Genomic DNA, 20,691 nt, shown 5'->3' with positions numbered 1-20,691 from the left:
TTTACTTAAACTCATGTCCATTGAGTCAGTGATGCCAACCAACCGTCTCATCCTCTGACGTCTCCTTCTCTTCCTGCCTTCAATCTTTCCCAGCATCAGGGTCTTTTCAAATGAGTCAGTCCATTGCATCACGTGGCCAAAGTATTGGAGTTTCAGCTTCAGCATCAGTCCCTCCAATGAACATTCAGGACTGATTTCCTTCAGGACGGACTGGTTGGATGGATCTCCTTGCAGTGCAAGGGACACTCAAGAGTCTTCTTCAATACCATAGTTCAAAAGCATTAATTCTTTGGTGCTCAGCTTTCTTTATGGTCCAACTCTCACATCCATACATGACTAGTGGAAAAACCATAGCTTTGACTAGATGGACCTTTGTTGGCAAAATAATGTCTCTGCTTTTTAATATGCTCTCTAGGTTGGCCATAACTTTTCTTCCAAGGAGCAAGTGTCTTTTAATTTCATGGCTGCAGTCACCATCTGCAGTGATTTTGGAGCCCAAAAAATAAAGTCTGTCACTGTTTCCACTGTTTCCTCATCTATTTGCCATGAATGACGGGACTGGATGCCACGATCTTCGTTTTCTGAATGTTGAGCTTTAAGCCAACTTTTCACTCTCCTCTTTCACTTTCATCAAGAGGGTGTTTAGTTCTTCACTTTCTGCCATAAGGGTGGTGTCATCTGCCTATCTGAGGTTATTGATATTTCTCCCAGCAATTGTGATTCCAGTTTGTGGTTCATTCAGTCCAGCATTTCACATGATGTACTCTGCATATAAGTTAAATAAGCAGGGTGACAATATACAGCCGCGACGAACTCCTGTCCTGATTTGGAACCAGTCTGTTGTTCCATGTACAGTTCTAACTGTTGCTTCTTGAGCTGCATATAGATTTTTCAGGAGGCAGATCAGGTGGTCTGTTATTCCCATCTCTTGAAGAACTTTCCACAGTTTGTTGTGATCCACACAGTCAAAGGCTTTGACATAATCAATAAAGCAGAAGTAGATGTTTTCCTGGAACTCTCTTGCTTTTTTGATGTTGGCAACCTGGTACTCGCTCAGAATTGCTGACTGAATTCACACAAACAGTTCAGTGAAAACAACCCCAAGCACATGATTCAGTGTAAAGAGATGTCAGGGTGATAGGCTCCATGTGATAGGCAAAAGCAAACCCAAATCTCCTGGAGAATTGCCAGCCCCTATTGCAAGATGTCATCTTTTTTTTAGCAATGTTAATATGTAAACATGTATATTATGTTTTACAATATGTGGAATTGGCAACGTGCTCCAATTTCCTATATTTTTATATTGTCATGATTGATCAAATTTACATTTCATCTTGTAACCATAGTTGACTCCCATTTCCACTTGAGACCTCTCCACATATCCCAGACTGAGTCTGATATATTTCACCTATCAGCTGTATTAGGTCTTCATAAATTTAATTTCCTTTAATTTCCCTCATAAATTGCAATTCCTGGTCCATGGGTAGACCTCCTTCTATTCTGTTTTATTGGCTTACTACCACTTAGATGGAAACTCAGAGGAGAGTAAAGATAAATTTCTGTGCTCAACCTTCTATTTTAAACTGGAATTTGACTTTAAAATTAGAAAAGATAACAATAAAAGTAATCAACAAAATACAAACAAGTTTTGTGAACTTCTGTAAGTATGCAGTATTTTGGTTTTAACATACAGTTGGTTTTATTCCTTAAAATATAATAGTCCTTTTGTCAAATAAATGTCTCAAAAACAAAGCCACATTAATCTTTTGTTGGTTCTCCTTTCCCATGGGATGGCCCAGGATTAGCAGATGAAAGGGATGAAAAAAGGTAAAGAGGGACATTGCATATAATTCATTAAAATAAGAATTTATTTTCTTCAGCTTCATAGATCTCAACTAAGGGTTATTTTGCCCCTTAGAGGTCACTTGGCAATGTCTGAAGACATCTTTGGTTGCCATGACTGAGGATGGTTTACTGGCATCTAGTGGGGAAAAGAAGGGAGCAACAGAGAATGAGATGGTTGGATGGCATCACCGACTCAATGGAGATGAGTTTGAGTAAAGTCTGGAGTTAGTGATGGACAGGGAGGCCTGGGGTGCTGCAGTCCATGGGATTGCAAAGAGTTGGACACGACTGAGTGATTGCACTGAACTGAGCTGAGTGGGGAGAAGCCATGGGATACTGCTGAGCATCACCCAATGCCCAGAACAGCCTCTCATGAAGAATTATTCAGTTGAACATGCTAATAGCGCTAAGGATAAGAACATTTGCTGCTGCTGCTGCTAAGTCGCTTCAGTTGTGTCCGACTTTGTGCCACCCCATAGATGGCAGCCCACCAGGCTCCACTGTCCCTGGGATTCTTCAGGCAAGAACACTGGAGTGGGTTGCCATTTCCTTCTCCAATGCATGAAAGTGAAAAGTGAAAGTGAAGTTGCTCAGTCGTGTCCGACGCTTAGCGACCCCATGGACTGCAGCCTGCCAGGCTCCTCTGTCCACGGGATTTTCCAGGCAAGAGTACTACTCTTGCAGAAAAATATGGGTATACTTAATATGAACTATACACTTAAAAATGGCTAAAATGGTAAATTTTATATTATGTGTACTTAACCACAATTAAAAAAAAAAGAACATGGGTTCTATTTTCTAGGCAGAATTTCTAGTTAGAAGTGAGCTTATGCATTTTGCATAGAAATAAGAAAATTCAGCTTCTATGCTCAATTAGTGTTTAACTTCATATTTAAGACTGGTGAGATACACAACAGAGCCCTTGTGTCATAGAACATAGGAGAGCTGGTCAAGCTACCATGGCAGAGATTTGCAAACAACAGGCATAAACTGACTCTGGTTAATAGAAGCAAAAGATAAAACTTATTGGAAGGCCCTGCAGTCAGCTGCAAAACCTAAAGAGAAGTCCTGTACCTAAGATGTTTGTAGGACAGGAACCAAGGCAGCTTCAGAGATATATCTGAGTGTAGGACTGAGTAGGCAGTGTCTCCAAAACCTACTGCCAGGGTAAATCAGCCTCTGGTGTTTACAGGTGAGTGTCCGAGAGGCCAAATGTGGTTCCTGTAACCCTTATCAGCCCAGGCAATATGTGGCATACTTAGTGATGGATGTCTCACTAAGACAGTCTACAAAGGAGAAAGACGGTCCCTGTCCCCAAAAGTAGGGTGAAAGGATGCTGGGCAGGTAAAAACAACATGCATTTCAGCTGCAAGATAGATACTGTCTCCTGGTGCCCAAAGCAAAATGCAAACTGGCAAACAAAAAACAAGAAATGCTTTAAATACAAGACATTTGTTTACTATGAAATTGATGGAAATCACTTAACTTCTCTTGATCTGTTTTATCTTCTACAAAATGAGGAACTTTAATGATTTCTATCTTCTACATTTTTATTATAGACCTGTTCCCTTATGTTTCTAAAAAAGTCTTTGAACTCCTTCTCATATATACTTTATATTTTACCTAGGTAGTGGATTCCCCCTCTCATTTTTTCTATTCTTGGAATGGTTTCCTAATCGTTTTGGCGGTATTTCTGAATTTTGAATTATTGATATATTTTGGGTGAAATAACAGATCTTTTCAGGGTGCTTATGTGTGGCATAATTTGTATCAGAAAGAAAGTCGATTCCATTTATTCATCCCTCCATTTGTAGAGAAAACCATGCCGGGGGTAGGGAGTATGGAGGAGGAACAGCTTACATGGAAAAGCCTTTTCCGGCTCTGTGTCCTGCTGAGGGTTAAGCCCCGCATGGAGAGTGTTTTTCCCACAGAAACATGGTAGTGAGTCTCTATGCCCGGAAAGGGAGAGCTCCCTGGACTTCAGGAGATGAGCTTCTGAGGGAAGCTGCAAGGACTGGGGTGTAGAGATCTGAAGATCAGGAGAGACGAGGGAGGAGGTTGGGGCCTGCTGAGGCCGGTGGCCCGTGAGAAATTCCTGACGCTGGGACGCGTCAAGGATGTGAAGGATGAGGATAACATCCAAATGGAGTTTTGGTCAGTCATCGTCCTCGTGCAGTGTAAAACCGCACGGTTGATACAGATCTCACAAGGTCTGTAGGACTGGTGTGGAGAAGGGAAGAGAGAAGAGGGTGAGCCATATCTGGGTTGCTGTGGGTCAGAGGAGGGGGGCCAGGGCAGCTGTGGTGGGAGAGATGGAGTGAGGTCAGGTCGGGGGGGGGAGCTTGCTGCTGGGAGTGACTATGAGAATGCAAATCCTTGGGAATTCACACGTGTTTTGTGGGAAGCACTGGACTACTCAGAATACTCAGAATGAGTGCTCGGCCCAAAGGGTGAGGGGAACTTAGAGTGCTTTTGGGCTCTACTGTCTTGGGTTATATTACACTATACCTGACCTGGTAATAGGTTAGGGGCAACTGAACACCCAAAATAATGTGGTGGGGTTACTTATGTTTTTGGTTTCAGCCTTTGATTTCATTGCATGGCATGTCTTCTTTTGCCACAGTCCTCCCAAACAGAAATCATTTTTGTACTCAGTCACTTCAGTTGTGTCTGACTCTTTGCAGCCCCATGGACTGTAGCCTGCCAGACTCCTCTGTCCATGGAATTTTCCAGGCAAGAATACTGGAGTAGGTTACCATTTCCCACTCTAGGGGATCTTCCTAACCCAGGGATTGAACCCGAGTCTCCGGGGTCTCCTGCATTGGCAAGCAGATTCTTTACTACTGAACCACCTGGGAAGCCGGAATAGTTTTACCAAGAAATAAAAATTGTATTTATCTATATGTTTAACATTTATTGACATCCACCAAGTGCACCTTGCTTGAGGAGAGGCATAGATGAGTAAGACATACTGATGTCATAAACAAGTTTATCCACAAATGAAGAGACATAAAAACCAACCACAATACAAGGTTGGAGGCAGCAAGTGTTAAATGGAAGGCAGGAACAGTGTTCTTTAATTCTGGTTGGGAACAGTTACATAGAACCCAATGAATGAATGTGTGTTCTTTCTGAAGTTTCTACTTTTTTCTTGAATCATTTCTCTTTCCTGTTAAGAGACAAAAATTAGAACATTCTGGCATTGTATAAAACACATACACACAAATTCTAAGGCTAAAAAAACACAAGAAGTGTTGCAGTAGGTACTCATTCATCCAGCCCACTTTTCTATGCCTGGGACAAGTTTTGAAGATTAACCTCCAAAGGCTAAAAAGGCAGCACTGAATAGTGTGTAGGCCTTGGGGGTCAGATACTCTTGCATCCTGTCTCTGCCATTTTACCAGCTGCATGATCTTGGGTAAGATACTCCTTATTAACGGCCTCTCTTCGTATTAGATTACCAATCTATAGAACAAGGGCATTAATAATTTACTGGATGGTTGGAATAAACAAGCTAATGCATGTGAAATGCTTGGTACATTATATAAACTTGATGCATTTTAGCTATTATTTTTACGATCCTGAAAAGAATGTTGGGAATTTTACATTTGTGAGTTTAATCACATTCTTTTGAATTTATATTTTCTGCTCATAACACTTCTTGGATTAATAAACACCTTACATTTAATACCTATATAATTAAGTCTTGCTTTAATTTATCCAGAAGCTATCTCTTTCCAACTTTGACTGGAGGCATCGCACTCTCTGAAACATAGGATTTAAAGCACTAATCCTTGAGTTCCATGGTTTTATATAAGGGGAGGTACTAATAATATTTTCTACCTTTTGGTGATAACTGCCAACAATTGTCAGTGTTTCGTGAGCTCTTTTGACAGCAGCATCTCCTTAAATAAGAACTTTGAGGTATAGTTACATGATATTTTCCAAACTGTCTTCTTTAAAATGCTATTCTGAGAGGGCTCAATGGGTGTTCCAAAGGGAGGATTGTAATTTAGGAAGCGCTGAATTAAACGAGAGTTTGTTAGGTTCTCTGTAACATCCCATGTACCTCAAATACAGTAGGTAGTGGTTTTTGAATTTGTTTCTCCAAAGCATCTTTTTTTTTTGGTGGGGGCTGGGTAGAGACGGGAATTGTCCAGTAGGACAAGTGTTCTGGGAGCACAATTTGAGAAAAGCTGATTCATAGTAAATTTCAGCTTCAATCTGTTATCTTACAGGAGTAATTTCCCTCTGAGGACATTACATTATTTATTATGTGGAAGCACTTTCACTGCTTTTCTGAACATTCAAAAACTCTTAGGTGATCTTTTTGCCGTGTATTCTTATTATCCTGACATTTTTGCCAGAAAAGTTTAATTGAATCTGTTTACTTAAAGATATCATTCTGTATGTATTCTCTTTTCCAAATTGCTTTTAAAAGCATACTAAGTAGTGATCAGCTGAATTGTGTAGTAGAAAGTGTGAAGTCATGCAGCTCTGGCTTGGAATCTTTGTTCAAGAACCCAGAATTTGTCCTTGGACGATTTATTTAGCTTCTTTGATTACTACTATTATATTCTTTGCTCTATTACTATTATATTTTCTGTAAGGATTAATAAACTCTTTACATTTAATGCCTATATAATTAAATCTTTCATTTGTCTAGAGACATAGCTTTTTATCCTTGTCCTTTGATTTCTTTCTCACAATACCTCTTTCTGACTTGATCAAGCAAATACAAATCAGTTTATTTTTTTAAAACTGACTTTGGAACTTCATTAAAACAAAAAAATCCCATGTAGATTGGGACATGGGATAGTCATACAATCATGACTAGCAATTATAAGAAGTCACTGTTGATGGCTAATTCCTTTCCCTATGTACATATGCAGGCAAGAAGAATTAGGTCACTTTTCCTTCTCCAGGGCCAAATCCTTGTGAGTGGGAAGCTACAGGGGAAGGTGTTATATTCCTTAGTCTATCCCTGTTGGGGAGTCTCCTGAAGTACTTGAATCGAGCAAGAAGGAGGAGCGAGTTGCAGCTTAAAGAAAAACCCCTTGAAGTTTCATTTTCATGATTTCATCAAATGATATTATATTACTGAAAACTTAAAATCATAGTATAAATATTCTCATAGTATAAGATTGTCTGATTAGATTTCAAGTATCCAATGTCTCAGGTTTCTCCCCTCAATAGGCTTTTAGATATATATGTTCCAGTGTGTTTTTCAAAGTAAATACCTATTTCCCAGCCTTTCTCATTCAGGCCTACCATAAGGAGACAGTGCCTCCTTATGGCAATATGGAAATTGTAAATATTACCGTATAATTTCTGAATTCCGTTGATATCATCCTGTGAAAGTTTGAAATTCTTGGAATCTTCTTTGCTGTAGGTTGGATACATCACAGCATCAGGATCAGACGAATGACTCAGACCTAAGGAATGGCCAAGCTCGTGTGTTGCAACATACAGGAAGTTAATTCCTGAGACCAAAGAGAGACATACAGTGACCAACTATAATTAATCAAAGCAAATATCAAAATTAGAGAGAGTTAAGATATACAAAGTTGAGGATTTTAAAAAGGATGTGTAGTGGAAGAGATATGGGATGCTGTACCTATCCCACTAGCATCAGTCCAGCGTTCATCCTCATCGAAGTGAGCATCTCCTCCCAGGCCTGGCCCAGGTGCAAAGGCGTGAGCCAGTGCGGCTCCTGGCCCATCAAAGGGATACGGGTCCCCGTGAGCTGAAAGAAAGCAGGGCGATTGCCTTTAGAGACTGAATCTATATCCAGTCATTCCATCTTTTAGTCTATATGATTAGTGAGGTGAAAAAGATCAGTCCAAGCAGCCAGCTACATGACAGGGTGGTTTGGGTATTTGTTTGTTACAGGAACTTTTTCTTTCATACAACTGCTGCTTATCCCTGATAACCTCCACATTTTGAAAGCTTACTGATGCAGGACTTCAAAAATATTCACGTCTAATTTATGGTGGCATCTAAACATTAAATTTGATCATTTTCCTTTGCCGCATGGTGGCAGAGTGGAGAACACTGGATTCAGCAGGTAACTGAATATCATTTAATGTAAGTTTTCTTAAAAATCTAGCTTATTCTTTGTGAATATAGTAGATAGTTCCATGAAGAACTGTGTTCAAGGTGTCTTAAAGTGGATTTTGATGTGCTTTTGTGATGCAGAGAAATTTATTTTCAAACTGTTATCTGGCCATATCCAATTTATCTGGTTCTTAAAAAGCATGGAGTGTCACGATCAGTGCTTTCTGTAAGGTTTTCTTCACTCTTGTCAATATTGTGGTTTAAGTTTAAATTTCAGCTAAAGTCACAGCACTCAGGAAGTAATATTAAAGCAGACCAAAAGATTTTAGATTTCCTCTAAAATCTGCACCATGAAGCACCAGTAATTAATAGCAGTTCATGTATATGGGTTTTATCTCCTTAAGCCCTTTAACATAAAATTTTCTATTTTCTGCTTTCTTACTAAATACATGAAAGGTGTTGGCAATAGGCCACAGGGGCAATTCAATTCTTGGAGACCACTTAGGGCCTTTGGAAGGTGTAACTTCTTCTTTTGCTTATATATGTGTGTGCGTGCTAAGTTGCTTCAGTCGTGTCTGACTCTCTGCGACACTGTGGACCATAGCCTGCTTGGCTTCTCTGTCCATGGGATTCTCCAGGCAAGGATACTGGAGTGGGTTGCCATGCCCTCTTCCAGGGGACCTTCCCAACCTAGGGATCAAACACGTGTCTCATATGTCTCCTGCACAGGCAGGCAGGTTCTTTACCACTAGCACTACCTGGGAAGCCCTTGCTTATAACTTACACATGTATATAAAATGATTCATTTTATAAGATAGAGGTTGGCAAACTTTTTCTGCAAAGGACCAGATTTGTGGGCTTCATGATCTCTGTTGCATTTACTACAGTCTGTCATTGTAGCCCAAAGCACTCACAGACAATAGGTAAATGAAAGAACATGGCTATGTTTGGGCTTCCCTCATAGCTCAGTTGGTAAAGAATGCACCTGCATTGCAGGAGACCCCGGTTCAATGGACATAAGTCTGAGTAAGCTCTGGGAGTTGGTGATGGACAGGGAGTCCTGGCATGCTGCAGTCCATGGGGTTGCAAACAGTCAGACATGGCTGAGTGACTGAACTGAACCGAATGGCTATGTTCTAATAAATATTTATTTACAGATTTGGCACATGGATCATAGTTTGCCATCTTCTGCTATAAAAAGTGGCTCTAAATTAATGGACTAGAAAAAATGTAGTAACATTGATATATATATATATATACATATATATATATATACACACACACACATCTTTATATCTGTATTCCATTAATCTGCAAAGAGATCGATGTATCTGTCTATCATCTATCTATATCTCATTAAAGATTTTAAATGGAAAACAGGAGGGCATGGATATATACAACAAGCAAAACAGCACACATGATCAGCCTGAAGGAATCTTCCTTACCTCTTCTTGCAAAGCCAATCATGATATCAGCAGTTCCCCATCTAACTCTCTTAAATGTCAGTGGGATCACTTCGCTCCATATTTTGAAGGCCTTGGCCACTAATTGATTCACTGTGATATGTGGTAAGTCTGAAGTATATGTCATGATCCTGGTAGCAAGCAAGAAAACAAGTTTGACCTTTTAGGAAAAAGACTATATTGCTTTTGCCAAAATGAGCTGAAGCAAAACTGACCTGTAGGTGACTACTTTGGAAGTCCATTTTGGCTGATTTGGGAATAGCGAAAATTCTGCAACATCCGGTACTCCACATCTGGGCTTCTGCATGATCTCTATAATACGGGGGCTTAATATTCCAGTTATAGGAAGGTGAAAGAATCCTTCCATCTGCTTGAGTCTGACTTCTAAACTATTGGCATTCTTCATTTTTGAGTCAGATGAATAAAATCTCTTAAGATAGTCCTGTTGGAAAGAGAGTAATTGGTCTGTAATTCTTGTTTGTTGTCTTCTTTTATCTCAGAAGTCTGTCCATCTTTGCCTCTGATTCCTATGGACCCAAATAGTAGTCTGAAGGCAGAATAGTTACACAGTAGCCAGGTAAAACAAGAGTGCATTCATGGGAAGAAAATTTAATATTGATGATGAGTCATTGCCATTTCATTTCATGGCCAAAAGAAAAGAGTCCCTCTATTTTTCTATTACCCCATTGTATAATTTATAAAACATAGACTTGTTTTTAATAGTCAGGAAGAATGCCCAGTGTCCCCTCAAGGTGTGCACCTGAGGTCTTCCCTTGGCATCAGAGACCCTTTGGGGAGATCCAAAGTCACCCAGCCCTTTCTAAGACGCTCTGGAGGTCAGGTTCCTGAGGTTAAAGGTCTTAACATTTCAGTTCTGGGAAAGGAAATTAGGACATTAATTCATTTAATATATGTATTTTCTAGGTGAAGAAATCAAAACTCATAGTAACTAAATGATGTGCTCCGCAGTCACGTATTAAGTTAGTAGGCAAACTGGTCCTGAGTTTCTTGACCGCTTGCCAGGCCAGCGCTCTTTCCATAGCTAAATTCTTTGTAAAACCTTCTTTGTGAAGCTGTAAGGTAAAGCAGGTCTCTTAGGTATGTTCCATGTGCAGTTAGGTCCCTGGTAACTTCTTAAAGGACCCCAGTGAATGGGTGTGAGGATAGCGGTCCCGCCGCCTAAATAGGAAAAAATAGAGAATGAATGAAAATAACAACAGCAGCAGCCTCCCAAGAACCTTGATGAAGCACTTACTAGTGGCAGGAACTATACCAAGAGCTTTATATGCTTATCTTATTTAAACCTCATAACCACCCTGGAAGTTGGGTATGGCAATACTTTCCTATTTCACATTTGAAGAATCATGGCTCAGAGAAGGGAAGTAACTTGCATGAAGTCACCCCAGGAGTAACCAAAGGAATGGGTATTTGAAGTCCTATTCTGATCCCAAAGCCCATTTCCTCAGAAAAACCTACAGCGTCATGTTAATGTGTGATAGTGCCCTCGAAATGAGTTAGGTGTATGAACTTCACGTAAGTAACCTTAGCAGTAAGGTGCTCTCTCTTCCTGTTCCCAAGGACTGTGTTTCATTCAATACAACAAGTACTCACTGTTCATCCAGGACAGTGGGGAGTTAATCCCTGATTTAAAAACAAATAGCTCATTTTCTCCCTTCCAGAGCCAGCAGCTTTACAAAGATACCTTCTGGAAGAAATCTCTCAGTATCCTTGAGATGAGTTTTCCTGCCTTCCTTTAAAACTAGAGAACCTCCCTCTGGTTTACTGGCAATCTGCATCCTGGGTGAAGGGGCTTGACACTCCTGCAAGTGGACTCCCCCTGGAGAATCCAGAAGGTGGAACCATATGAAATGGACGTTTTTTAGATCAAAAGGAAACAGTCAAATAGGACCTCCCTGATGGTCCAGTTGTTAAAACTCTGCCTGCCAATGCAGAGGACATGGGTTTGACACCTGCTCTGGGAGGATTCCACATGCCGTGGTGCAACTAAGCCTGTGTGCACAGCTACTGAGCCTATCCTCCTTACGAGAGACGCCACTGCCATGAGAAGGCTATGCATTGCGACTGGGGGAAGCCCGCACACAGCAATGAAGACCCAGTGCAGCCAAAAATAAAATAAATACATTTTAAAAAATGGTCAAATATCAGTCATTTCATATGGTTCAATCCAACCCTTTCAAAAAAGTCAAAGTTAGTGTGAAATAAAACTCAACTTTTCTTATGCTTAACGCTTAAATTTATAAACAAAACTTTTACCAAGTAATAATGACATGCACTTTGGGCTTTTCTGGTGGCTCAGCCTGTAAAGAATCCGGAGAACCCAAGGAGGCTTGGGTTCAATCCCTGGGTCAGGAAGATCCCATGGAGAAGGGAATGGCCACCCACTCCAGTATTCTTGCCTGGAGAATCCCATGGGCAGAGGAGCCCTGTGGGCTACAGTCCATGGGGTCGAAAAAGAGATGGACTCAACTGAGCCACTAACACTTTCTGTCCCTCACTCACATTAGGATAATTATTAAGTAATATATTGGAAAGTACATGACTTTTGAACCAGAACTTCTTCTTGACTCTTGTCTCTACAGTGAGCAAGTATGTGGGATGTGAATCAACTTTACTTTGGTTTCTTCTTTTTCCCAGGATAGAGCTGAGGATTCAATGACACCACGTTTAGGACGTATTTCCTAATCTGAAGTTGTTACATACACGATAGTTAGTATTGTTACCACTTCATTTATTTGCTAGACTCCTCCAGATATAAAACACAGTATTACTGTCTCCACTGGATATATGAGAAAACGAAGTCAGAAGTTCATGCCTCATCCATCATCACCGGTTTATCAGCAGGAGAGCTGCAACATCTACCCCCATTTTCTGTTCTCAAGTCTCTCCATCACTAGGGTCCTCATCTTAAGAAGCATCACTTTGCTCTTTATGAGAATATCTCGAGTTACAATACACTGTAGTGGTCGTGAAAGCTTCCATTTATATAATATGTCTCAGGGATGTTGCTTCACAACACCCCCATTTGATTGATATCATTGTATCTTCAGCTAGAAAACTGAAGCTCAAAGGTTAATAACATGCCTCTGTCCATCCACCCAGTCGAGTGGAGGAGGTTGAACTTGAATCCCCTCTGGCAGGCTTCAGAGCTTGCACTTAATCGCTACTTGATTAAAGCATATAATGCCTTTATAATCGGGAAAGTTATTAAAGTGGCAAAGCACAGTTTGTCTGGAAAGTCCGTGGCGGCCCAGGAGAGCGGGCCAGAGACGTACCTGAGCCAGCTGCCAGCGCGGGTCGCCCTCGCCTCCCGGGCCCGGGCTGAGTGGCAGGGCCGGGCTGCCAGGCAGCAGGCACGCGGCGCACAGCAGTGCCAGCCGCATAGCTGCCTCCTTGCACTTACGGGGCATTTGGTGTTCTGTGCCGGAGGCTGGAGAAATTTATATGGCTTCTTAACCTTGAATGTGAAAACAGGTGACTCATTTGAGTGTTTTCTTTGTTTGGAACGTCTTACGGAACTTTGAAAAGCGTGTGTTATCTTTCATTAATGACAAAGAGGAAGTATTATGCTCTTATTGGCAGGAAGCACACAACGGATTTGTCTTTCAAAGGGTTTTTTCCCCACTTGTCTTCTATATAAATTTAACCCATGAGAAGACATATTTTCTTTGCCAGAATCAAATTGCTATTTTTTTTTTTTTTTCTCTCTCATTTTAAAGCCCTTATTTGTGCATTCATTTTTGGCTGTGCTGGGTCTTTGTTGCTGCGCAGGGTTTCCTCCAGCTACAGCCAGCCGGACTACTGTCTGGCTGCGGCGCGCAGACTTTTCACCACGGCGGCTTCTCTTGTTGCCGAGCAAAGGCTCTAGGGTGTGCAGGCAGCAGGAACTGTGGCACGGGGGCTCAGCGGCTGGGACCCCTGGGCACTAAGCTCAGGCTCAGGACTTACGACAGATGGGCTTAGTTGCTCCGCTTCCCAGATCAGGGATCGAACCATGTCTCCTGCATTGGCAGGCGGATTCTTTACCACCGAGCCACCAGGAAAGCCCTCAAATTGCTACTTAGACATGTCTTCTCAATGAAAAAATCAAGGGAGCATTATAAACAGGACAACTGTATTTTAAACAATATTAAAAAAAAATGAAACACATAGAAAAATACTAACACATAAAACATGCAAATAGTTAAGTCATGATGAAGCAAACACTGTAACTGTCTCCAAAGTCACATATTGTTTACATCGAGCACATTCCTGAGTATATTCTACTGTAGAACATTGTTCATTTCTGAATTTTCTGCCGTTAGCTTGAAATGTATTTTGCTTTGAACTTTTGCTTTGTTGCCTGTGTTTAGTCATGCTGATTCTGGGCCTTTTGTAAAAGAATGTTGCCTATAGCCTGAAGTATATAGGATAGCCTATTCTTAAGGCTCTGGCTTTTAAGAGTCCATTCATTTAGAGATTAAAGAGTTGCAGAAGAAACAATAGAATTTGTCCTGTTGGAAGTTTACAGGAACATTGTGACTGACCTACGTGGGCAGCTGCAAGAACAAACGATTCCTCCATCAAGATGTTGGCAACAACCAGCCATGTCCCTCTCTCATTTCGCCTTTAAAAGTGATTTGCTGAAACCCTTCAAGGAGTTGGGGGTTTTTCGGATACAAGCCACCCGTCTCCTCGCATGGTCCTGCAATAAATCTTTCTGCTCCAACTACTGATGTTTTGGTTTGTTTCATCTCACTTGCATTGGGCACATGAACTTGTGTTTGGTAACAATAGCTTCCGACGATTTTTTCAAAAGAAGGAATATCAAGTAGACAGGTGAATATTTAGAGCAAGGGGCATCAGGAAGAAAACTTTTCCTAAAACCAGCTACAAATACTTCCTAAACTGTTTTGATAATTCTTTCTTTGAAGGTATATTTTTATTCATCATAGCAATTCTCTCTTTTGTGCGTAAGACTTCACTCAGGAAAGAAAACTTTTTCCTGATCCGTCTTTGAGCTAGCACCATTAAGTATATTTCTATGTCCCCAAATTTGTGTTGTTGTTTAGTTGCTAAGTCATGTCTGACTCTTTTGAGATCCCACTGGACAGTAGTCTGCCAGGTTCTTTGGTCCCTGGGATTTACCAGGCAAGAATATTGCAGTGGGTTGCCATTTCCTTCTCCAAGGAACCTTCCTGACCCAGGGATCCAACCCACATCTCCTGAATTGACAGGCAAATTCTTTACCACTGAGTCACCTGAGAAACCCTTGCCCAAATTTACTCATTCATAAAACAAAAACATTCATTTATCCATTACATGTGCTTGGTCCTAGGGATAAAGGAGTCGGTATACTCTGAACTCAATTATCTTGTAGGGAGATATAATGGAATCATCTTACAGAGCTTAAGTTAAATATTAAAGTAAAAATATGTGTAGAGTCATTTGTTGCTAAATCTGGAAAACTCGCTTTGGTCCTTATCACAGTTGATCATGGACGGGCAGTTGATTCCTGTCTTCGTTCATGAAAGACTGTCTTCCCTGGGATTCTGTGGTAATACATTCTCTTGTTTTTTCTTCTATTTTGATCCCGATTTTCCTGTTTAAACTTCTCTCGTGTCCGCCTCTTAACTCTTGGTGATCTTTAAGTTTCCGTCAGTGGCCTTTACTTCTTGTGCTATGAACATTCCTTCAGTTCAGTTCAGCTCAGTCTCTCAGTAGTGTCCAACTCTTTGCGATCCCATGGACTGCAGCACGCCAGGCCTCTCTGTCCATCACCAACTCCCGGAGTCCACCAAACCCACGTCCATTGAGTCGGTGATGCCATCCAACCATCTCATCCTCTGTGGTCCCCTTCTCCTCCCGCCTTCAACCTTTCCCAGCATCAGGGTCTTTTCAAACGAGTCAGTTCTTTGCGTCAGTTGTATTGGAGTTTCAGGTTCAGCATCAGTCCTCCCAGTGAATATTCAGGACTGATTTCCTTTAGGATTGACTGGTTGGATCTTCTTGTGGTCCAAGGGACTCTCAAGAGTCTTCTCCAACACCACAGTTAAAAAGAAACAATTCTTTGGTGCTCAGCTTTCTCTATTAAGACTATTAGTCCAACTCTCATATCCATACATGACTACTGGAAAAACCATAGCCTTGACTAGACGGACCCCTGTAGGCAAAGTAATGTCTCTGCTTTTGAATATGCTGTCTAGGTTGGTTATAACTTTTCTTCCAAGGAGCAAGTGTCTTTTAATTTCATGGCTGCAGTCACCATCTGCAGTGATTTTGGAGCCCCCAAAATAAAGTCTGTCACTGTTTCTATTGTTTCCCTATCTATTTGCCATGAAGTGATGGGACCAGATGCCATGATCTTAGTTTTCTGAATGTTGAGTTCCAAGCCAACCTTTTCACTCTCCTCTTTCACTTTCATCAAGAGGCTCTTTAGTTCCTCTTCACATTCTGCCATAAGGGTGTTGTCATCTGCATGTCTGAGGTTATTGATATTTCTCCTGGCAATCTTGATTCTAGCTTGTGCTTCATCCAGCCTAACATTTCTCATGAGGTACTCTGCATATAAATTAGATAAGCCAGGTGACAATATAAAGCCCTGACATACTCCTTTCCCAATTTGGAACCAGTCTATTGTTCCATGTCCAGTTCTAACTGTTGCTTCCTGACCTGCATGCAGATTTCTCAGCAAGCAGGTCAGGTGTTCTGTTATTCCCATCTCTTTAAGAATTTTTCACAGTTTATTGTGATCCACACAGTCAAATGCTTTGGCATAGTCAATGAAACAGAAGTAGATGTTTTTCTGGAACTCTCTTGCTTTATTGATGATCCAACGGATGTTGGCAATTTGACCTCCAGTTCCTCTGCCTTTTCTAAATCCAACTTGAACATCTGGAAGTTCATAGTTCATGTACTGTTGAAGCCTGGCTTGGAGAGTTTTGAGCATAACTTTGCTAGCGTGTGAGATGAGTGCAATTGTGTGGTAGTTTGAGCATTCTTTGGCATTGCTTTTCTTTGGGATTGGAATGAAAACTGACCTTTTCCAGTCCTGTGGCCACTGCTGAGTTTTCCAAATTTGCTGACATATTGAGTGCAGCACTTTCACAGCATCATCTTTTAGGATTTGAAATAGCTCAACTGGAATTCCATCACCTCCACTAACTTTGTTCTTAGTGATGCTTCCTAAGGCCTACTTGACTTCACATTCCAGGATGTCTGGCTCTAGGTGAGTGATCACACCATCGTGGTTATCTGAGTCATTAAGATCTTTTTTGTACAGTTCTTCTGTGTATTCTTGCCACCTCTTCTTAATATCTTTGGCTTCTGTTAGGTACATACTATTTCTGTCCTTTATTGAGCCCATCTTTGCATGAAATATTCCCTTGGTATCTCTAATTTTCTGAAGAGATCTCTAGTCTTTCCCATTCTATTGTTTTCCTCTATTTCTTTGCATTGATCACTGAGAAAGGCTTTCGTATCTCTCTTTTCTATTCTTTGAAACTCTGCATTCAAATGTGTATGTTTCCTTTTCTCCATTGCCTTTCACATCTTTTCTTTTCTCAGCTATTTGTAAGGCCTCCTCAGACGATCATTTTGCCTTTTGCCTTTCTTTTTCTTGGGGATGGTATTGATCACTGCCTACTGTACAATGTCATGAACCTCCATCCATAGTTCTTCAGGGACTCTGTCTATCAGATCTAGTCCCTTGAATCTATTTCTCACTTTGACTGTATAATCATAAGGGATTTGATTTAGATCACACTTGAATGGTCTAGTGGTTTTTCCTACTTTTTTCAATTTAAGTCTGAATTTGGCAATAAGGAGTTCATGATCTGAGCCACAGTCAGCTCCCAGTCTTATTTCTGATGACTGTATAGGGCTTCTCCATCTTTGGCTGCAAAGAATATAATCAATCTGATTTTGGTGTTGACCATCTGGTGATGTCCATGTGTAAGGTCTTCTCTTGTGTTGTTGGAAGAGGGTGTTTGCTATGACCAGTGCATTTTCTTGGCAGAATTCTGTTAGCCTTTGCCCTGCTTCATTCTGTATTCCAAGGCCAAATTTGCCTATTACTCCAGGTATCTCTTGACTTCCTACTTTTGCATTCCAGTCCCCTACTATGAAAATGACATCTTTTTTTGGATGTTAGTCCTAGAAGGTCTTGTAGGTTTTCTTAGAACCGTTCAACTTCAGCTTCTTCAGTGTTACTGGTTGGAGCATAGACTTAGATTACTGTGATATTGAATGGTTTGCCTTGGAAACGAACAGGGATCATTCTGTCATTTTGGAGACTGTATCCAAGTACTGTATTTCAGACTCTTTTGTTGACTGTGATGGCTACTCCAGTTCTTTTAAGGGATTCTTGCCCACAGTAGTAGATGTAATGGCCATTTGAGTTGAATTCACATATTCCAGTCCATTTTAGTTCGCTGATTCCTAAAATGTCGATGTTCACTCTTACCATCTCATGATCTCATATCACTCCACAGGCTCATTTACTGTCCATACTTTAATCAGCTCCAAGCTTGTTTAAATCTCATTTTCCTGGACTTGTCACTTGTCACTTGGTTGATATCAGGATAAAGGAAATGTTTACATATCATTTATCTCATTCCCTGGCATAAATTTAGCCTAAATCTCTTCCTTATAAATTTGTATTTCCTATTGCATTCTATAAATATTCAGTTGGATGTTCTATAGGAACTACACGTCCTAAAGTCATGATCTTTCTCATCAGTCCTTTTCAGCTTTGTGTTTTTATTTCAGTGAGTGTTACCACAGTTCACATTTGCTTTTGTGACTCTATAGGCATCGTGTAGGTCTGCCTCTGTTCTAACTCTGGCTTTCAAATTCAGGGAAGCAGCTAGGGTGGTGGATATATTGTGCAGTGCAGAAAATGGGTGCTGCAGTCCATGGGGTCACAAAGGGTCAGACACGACTGAGCAAATGAACTGAACTGACAGAAATTATAGTCAATATTTTATAATAGCTAAACCTTTAAAAAATTGTGATTCACTATGTTCTACATCTGAAACTCATGCTGTGCATCAACTATACTTCAATAGAAACAAAATATAATACATATGTAAGTCTTTAAAAATGCACACAGAAAATAAAAAATAAAACATTAAAAAAGGAAAAAGAAATAATACTTGCTAAGGAAAGCAGAAAAGCCAAGAGCAATCGAATTTCAACAATATTAATGACTGTAATTTAAAAATAATTCAAAGATGAATTATTGAGTTCTTACTATGTGTCAGGCATGATTTTTAATGTACCATGTGAATTATTTCACATAATACACAAAGTAATCCCATCAGTCAGTTCAGTTCAGGTGCTCAGTCGTGTCCGACTCTTTGCCACCCCATGAATCGCAGCATGCCAGGCCTCCCTGTCCATCACCATCTCCCAGAGCTCACTCAGACTCAACGTCCTTCGAGTCCGTGATGCCATCCAGCCATCTCATCCTCTGTCGTCCCCTTCTCTTCCTGCCCCCAATCTGTCCCAGCATCAGAGTCTTTTCCAATGAGTCAACTCTTCGCATGAGGTGGCCAAAGTACTAGAGCTTCAGCTTTAGCATCATTCCTTCCAAAGAAATCCCAGGGTTGATCTCCTTCAGAATGGACTGGTTGCATCTCCTTGCAGTCCAAGGGACTCTCAAGAGTCTTCTCCAACACTACAGTTCAAAAGCATCAGTTCTTCAGCGCTCAGCCTTCTTCAGAGTCCAACTCTCACATCCATACATGACCACTGGAAAAACCATAGCCTTGACTAGACGGACCTTAGTCAGCAAAGTAATGTCTCTGCTTTTGAATATACTATCTAGGTTGGTCATAACTTTTCTTCCAAGGAGTAAACGTCTTTTAATTTCATGGCTGCAGTCACCATCTGCAGTGATTTTGGAGCCCCCAAAAATAAAGCCTGACACTGTTTCCACTGTTTCCCCATCTATTTCCCATGAAGTGAAGGGACTGGATGCCATAATCTTCGTTTTCTGAATGTTGAGCTTTAAGCCAACTTTTTCACTCTCCTCTTTCACTTTCATTAAGAGGCTTTTTAGCTCCTCTTCACTTTCTGCCATAAGGGTGGTGTCATCTGCATATCTGAGGTTATTGATATTTCTCCCAGCAATCTTGATTCCAGCTTGTGTTTCTTCCAGCCCAGCGTTTCTCATGATGTACTCTGCATATAAGTTAAATAAGCAGGGTGACAATATACAGCCTTGACGTCCTCCTTTTCCTATTTGGAACCAGTCTGTTGTTCCATGTCCAGTTCTAACTGTTGCTTCCTGACCTGCATACAGATTTCTCAAGAGGCAGGTCAGGTGGTATGGTATTCTCATCTCTTGAAGAATTTCCCACAGTTTATTGTGATCCACACAGTCAAAGGCTTTGGCATAGTCAATAAAGCAGAAATAGATGTTTTTCTGGAACTCTCTTGCTTTTTCCTTGATCCAGCAGATGTTGGCAATTTGATCTCTGGTTCCTCTGCCTTTTCTAAAACCAGCTTGAATATCAGGGAGTTCACGGTTCATGTATTGTTGAAGCCTGGCTTGGAGAATTTTAAGCATTACTTAACTAGCACGTGAGAAGAGTGCAATTGTGCGGTATTTTGAGCATTCTTTGGCATTGCCTTTCTTTGGGATTGGAATGAAAACTGACCTTTTCCAGTTCTGTGGCCACTGCTGAGTTTTCCAAATGTGCTGGCATATTGAGTGCAGCACTTTCACAGCATCATCTTTCAGGATTTGAAACAGCTCAACTGGAATGCCATCACCTCCACTAGCTTTGTTCGTAGTGATGCTTTCTAAGGCCCACTTGACTTCACATTCCAAGATGTCTGGCTCTAGATTAGTGATCACATCATCATGATTATCTGGGTCATGAAGATTTTTTTGTACAGTTCTTCTGTGTATTTTTGCCATCTCTTCTTAATATCTTCTGCTTCTGTTAGGTCCATACCATTTCTGTCCTTTATTGAGCCCATCTTTGCATGAAATGTTCCCTTGGTATCTCTAATTTTCTGAAGAGATCTCTAGTCTTTCCCATTCTGTTGTTTTCCTCTATTTCTTTGCATTGATTGCTGAAGAAGGCTTTCTTATCTCTTTTTGCTAATCCCATGAAGCAGTGTAATAGTCAGGGTCCAGTTGAGAATGACAGAAATTGCCTTACCTAGTTTTAGAAGAAAGGAAATAGAGGAAGAACTTTCAGAACAACACCATAAAACTTACCAGTCAAAGAAACCACTCCTTCCATGTGCAGGATCCTGGGAAATCAGAGAGCTGCTCTCTGATCAATGGTCCCAGAATTCCACACTTTATATTTGT

At 40.8% G+C, this 20,691-nt stretch overlaps 1 protein-coding gene across 1 annotated transcript; it reads right to left on the bottom strand.

Annotated features, from left to right (window-relative positions):
* Positions 1–4,854: 4,854 nt before the first annotated feature.
* Positions 4,855–12,796, bottom strand: MMP7 (matrix metallopeptidase 7). Its single transcript, XM_068989142.1, has 6 exons — positions 12,659–12,796; positions 9,581–9,807; positions 9,348–9,496; positions 7,463–7,591; positions 7,167–7,328; positions 4,855–5,014 (listed from the first exon to the last, which is right to left on the bottom strand). Exons 1-6 carry the CDS (start codon positions 12,791–12,793, stop codon positions 4,986–4,988), a joined length of 831 nt encoding a protein of 276 aa, XP_068845243.1. The 5' UTR covers positions 12,794–12,796; the 3' UTR covers positions 4,855–4,985.
* Between the last annotated feature and the right edge of the window lie 7,895 nt (positions 12,797–20,691).

Source organism: Capricornis sumatraensis, chromosome 16, assembly GCF_032405125.1.
Source record: "Capricornis sumatraensis isolate serow.1 chromosome 16, serow.2, whole genome shotgun sequence".
Lineage (NCBI taxonomy): Eukaryota > Metazoa > Chordata > Mammalia > Artiodactyla > Bovidae > Capricornis > Capricornis sumatraensis.
This window is presented reverse-complemented; position numbering and strand designations above follow the sequence as displayed.

What these genes read in the sequence shown, in the direction of transcription:
- MMP7 (XM_068989142.1), bottom strand. Translation starts at nt 12,793, where the DNA reads ATGCCCCGTAAGTGCAAGGAGGCAGCTATGCGGCTGGCACTGCTGTGC. An exon ending in GACTGATGCTAGTGGGATAG is followed by an intron (nt 7,329 to 7,462) that starts GTACAGCATCCC and finishes CTTTGGTCTCAG; the next exon opens with GAATTAACTTCCTGTATGTT. An exon ending in CGGAATTCAGAAATTATACG is followed by an intron (nt 5,015 to 7,166) that starts GTAATATTTACA and finishes GTCTCTTAACAG; the next exon opens with GAAAGAGAAATGATTCAAGA.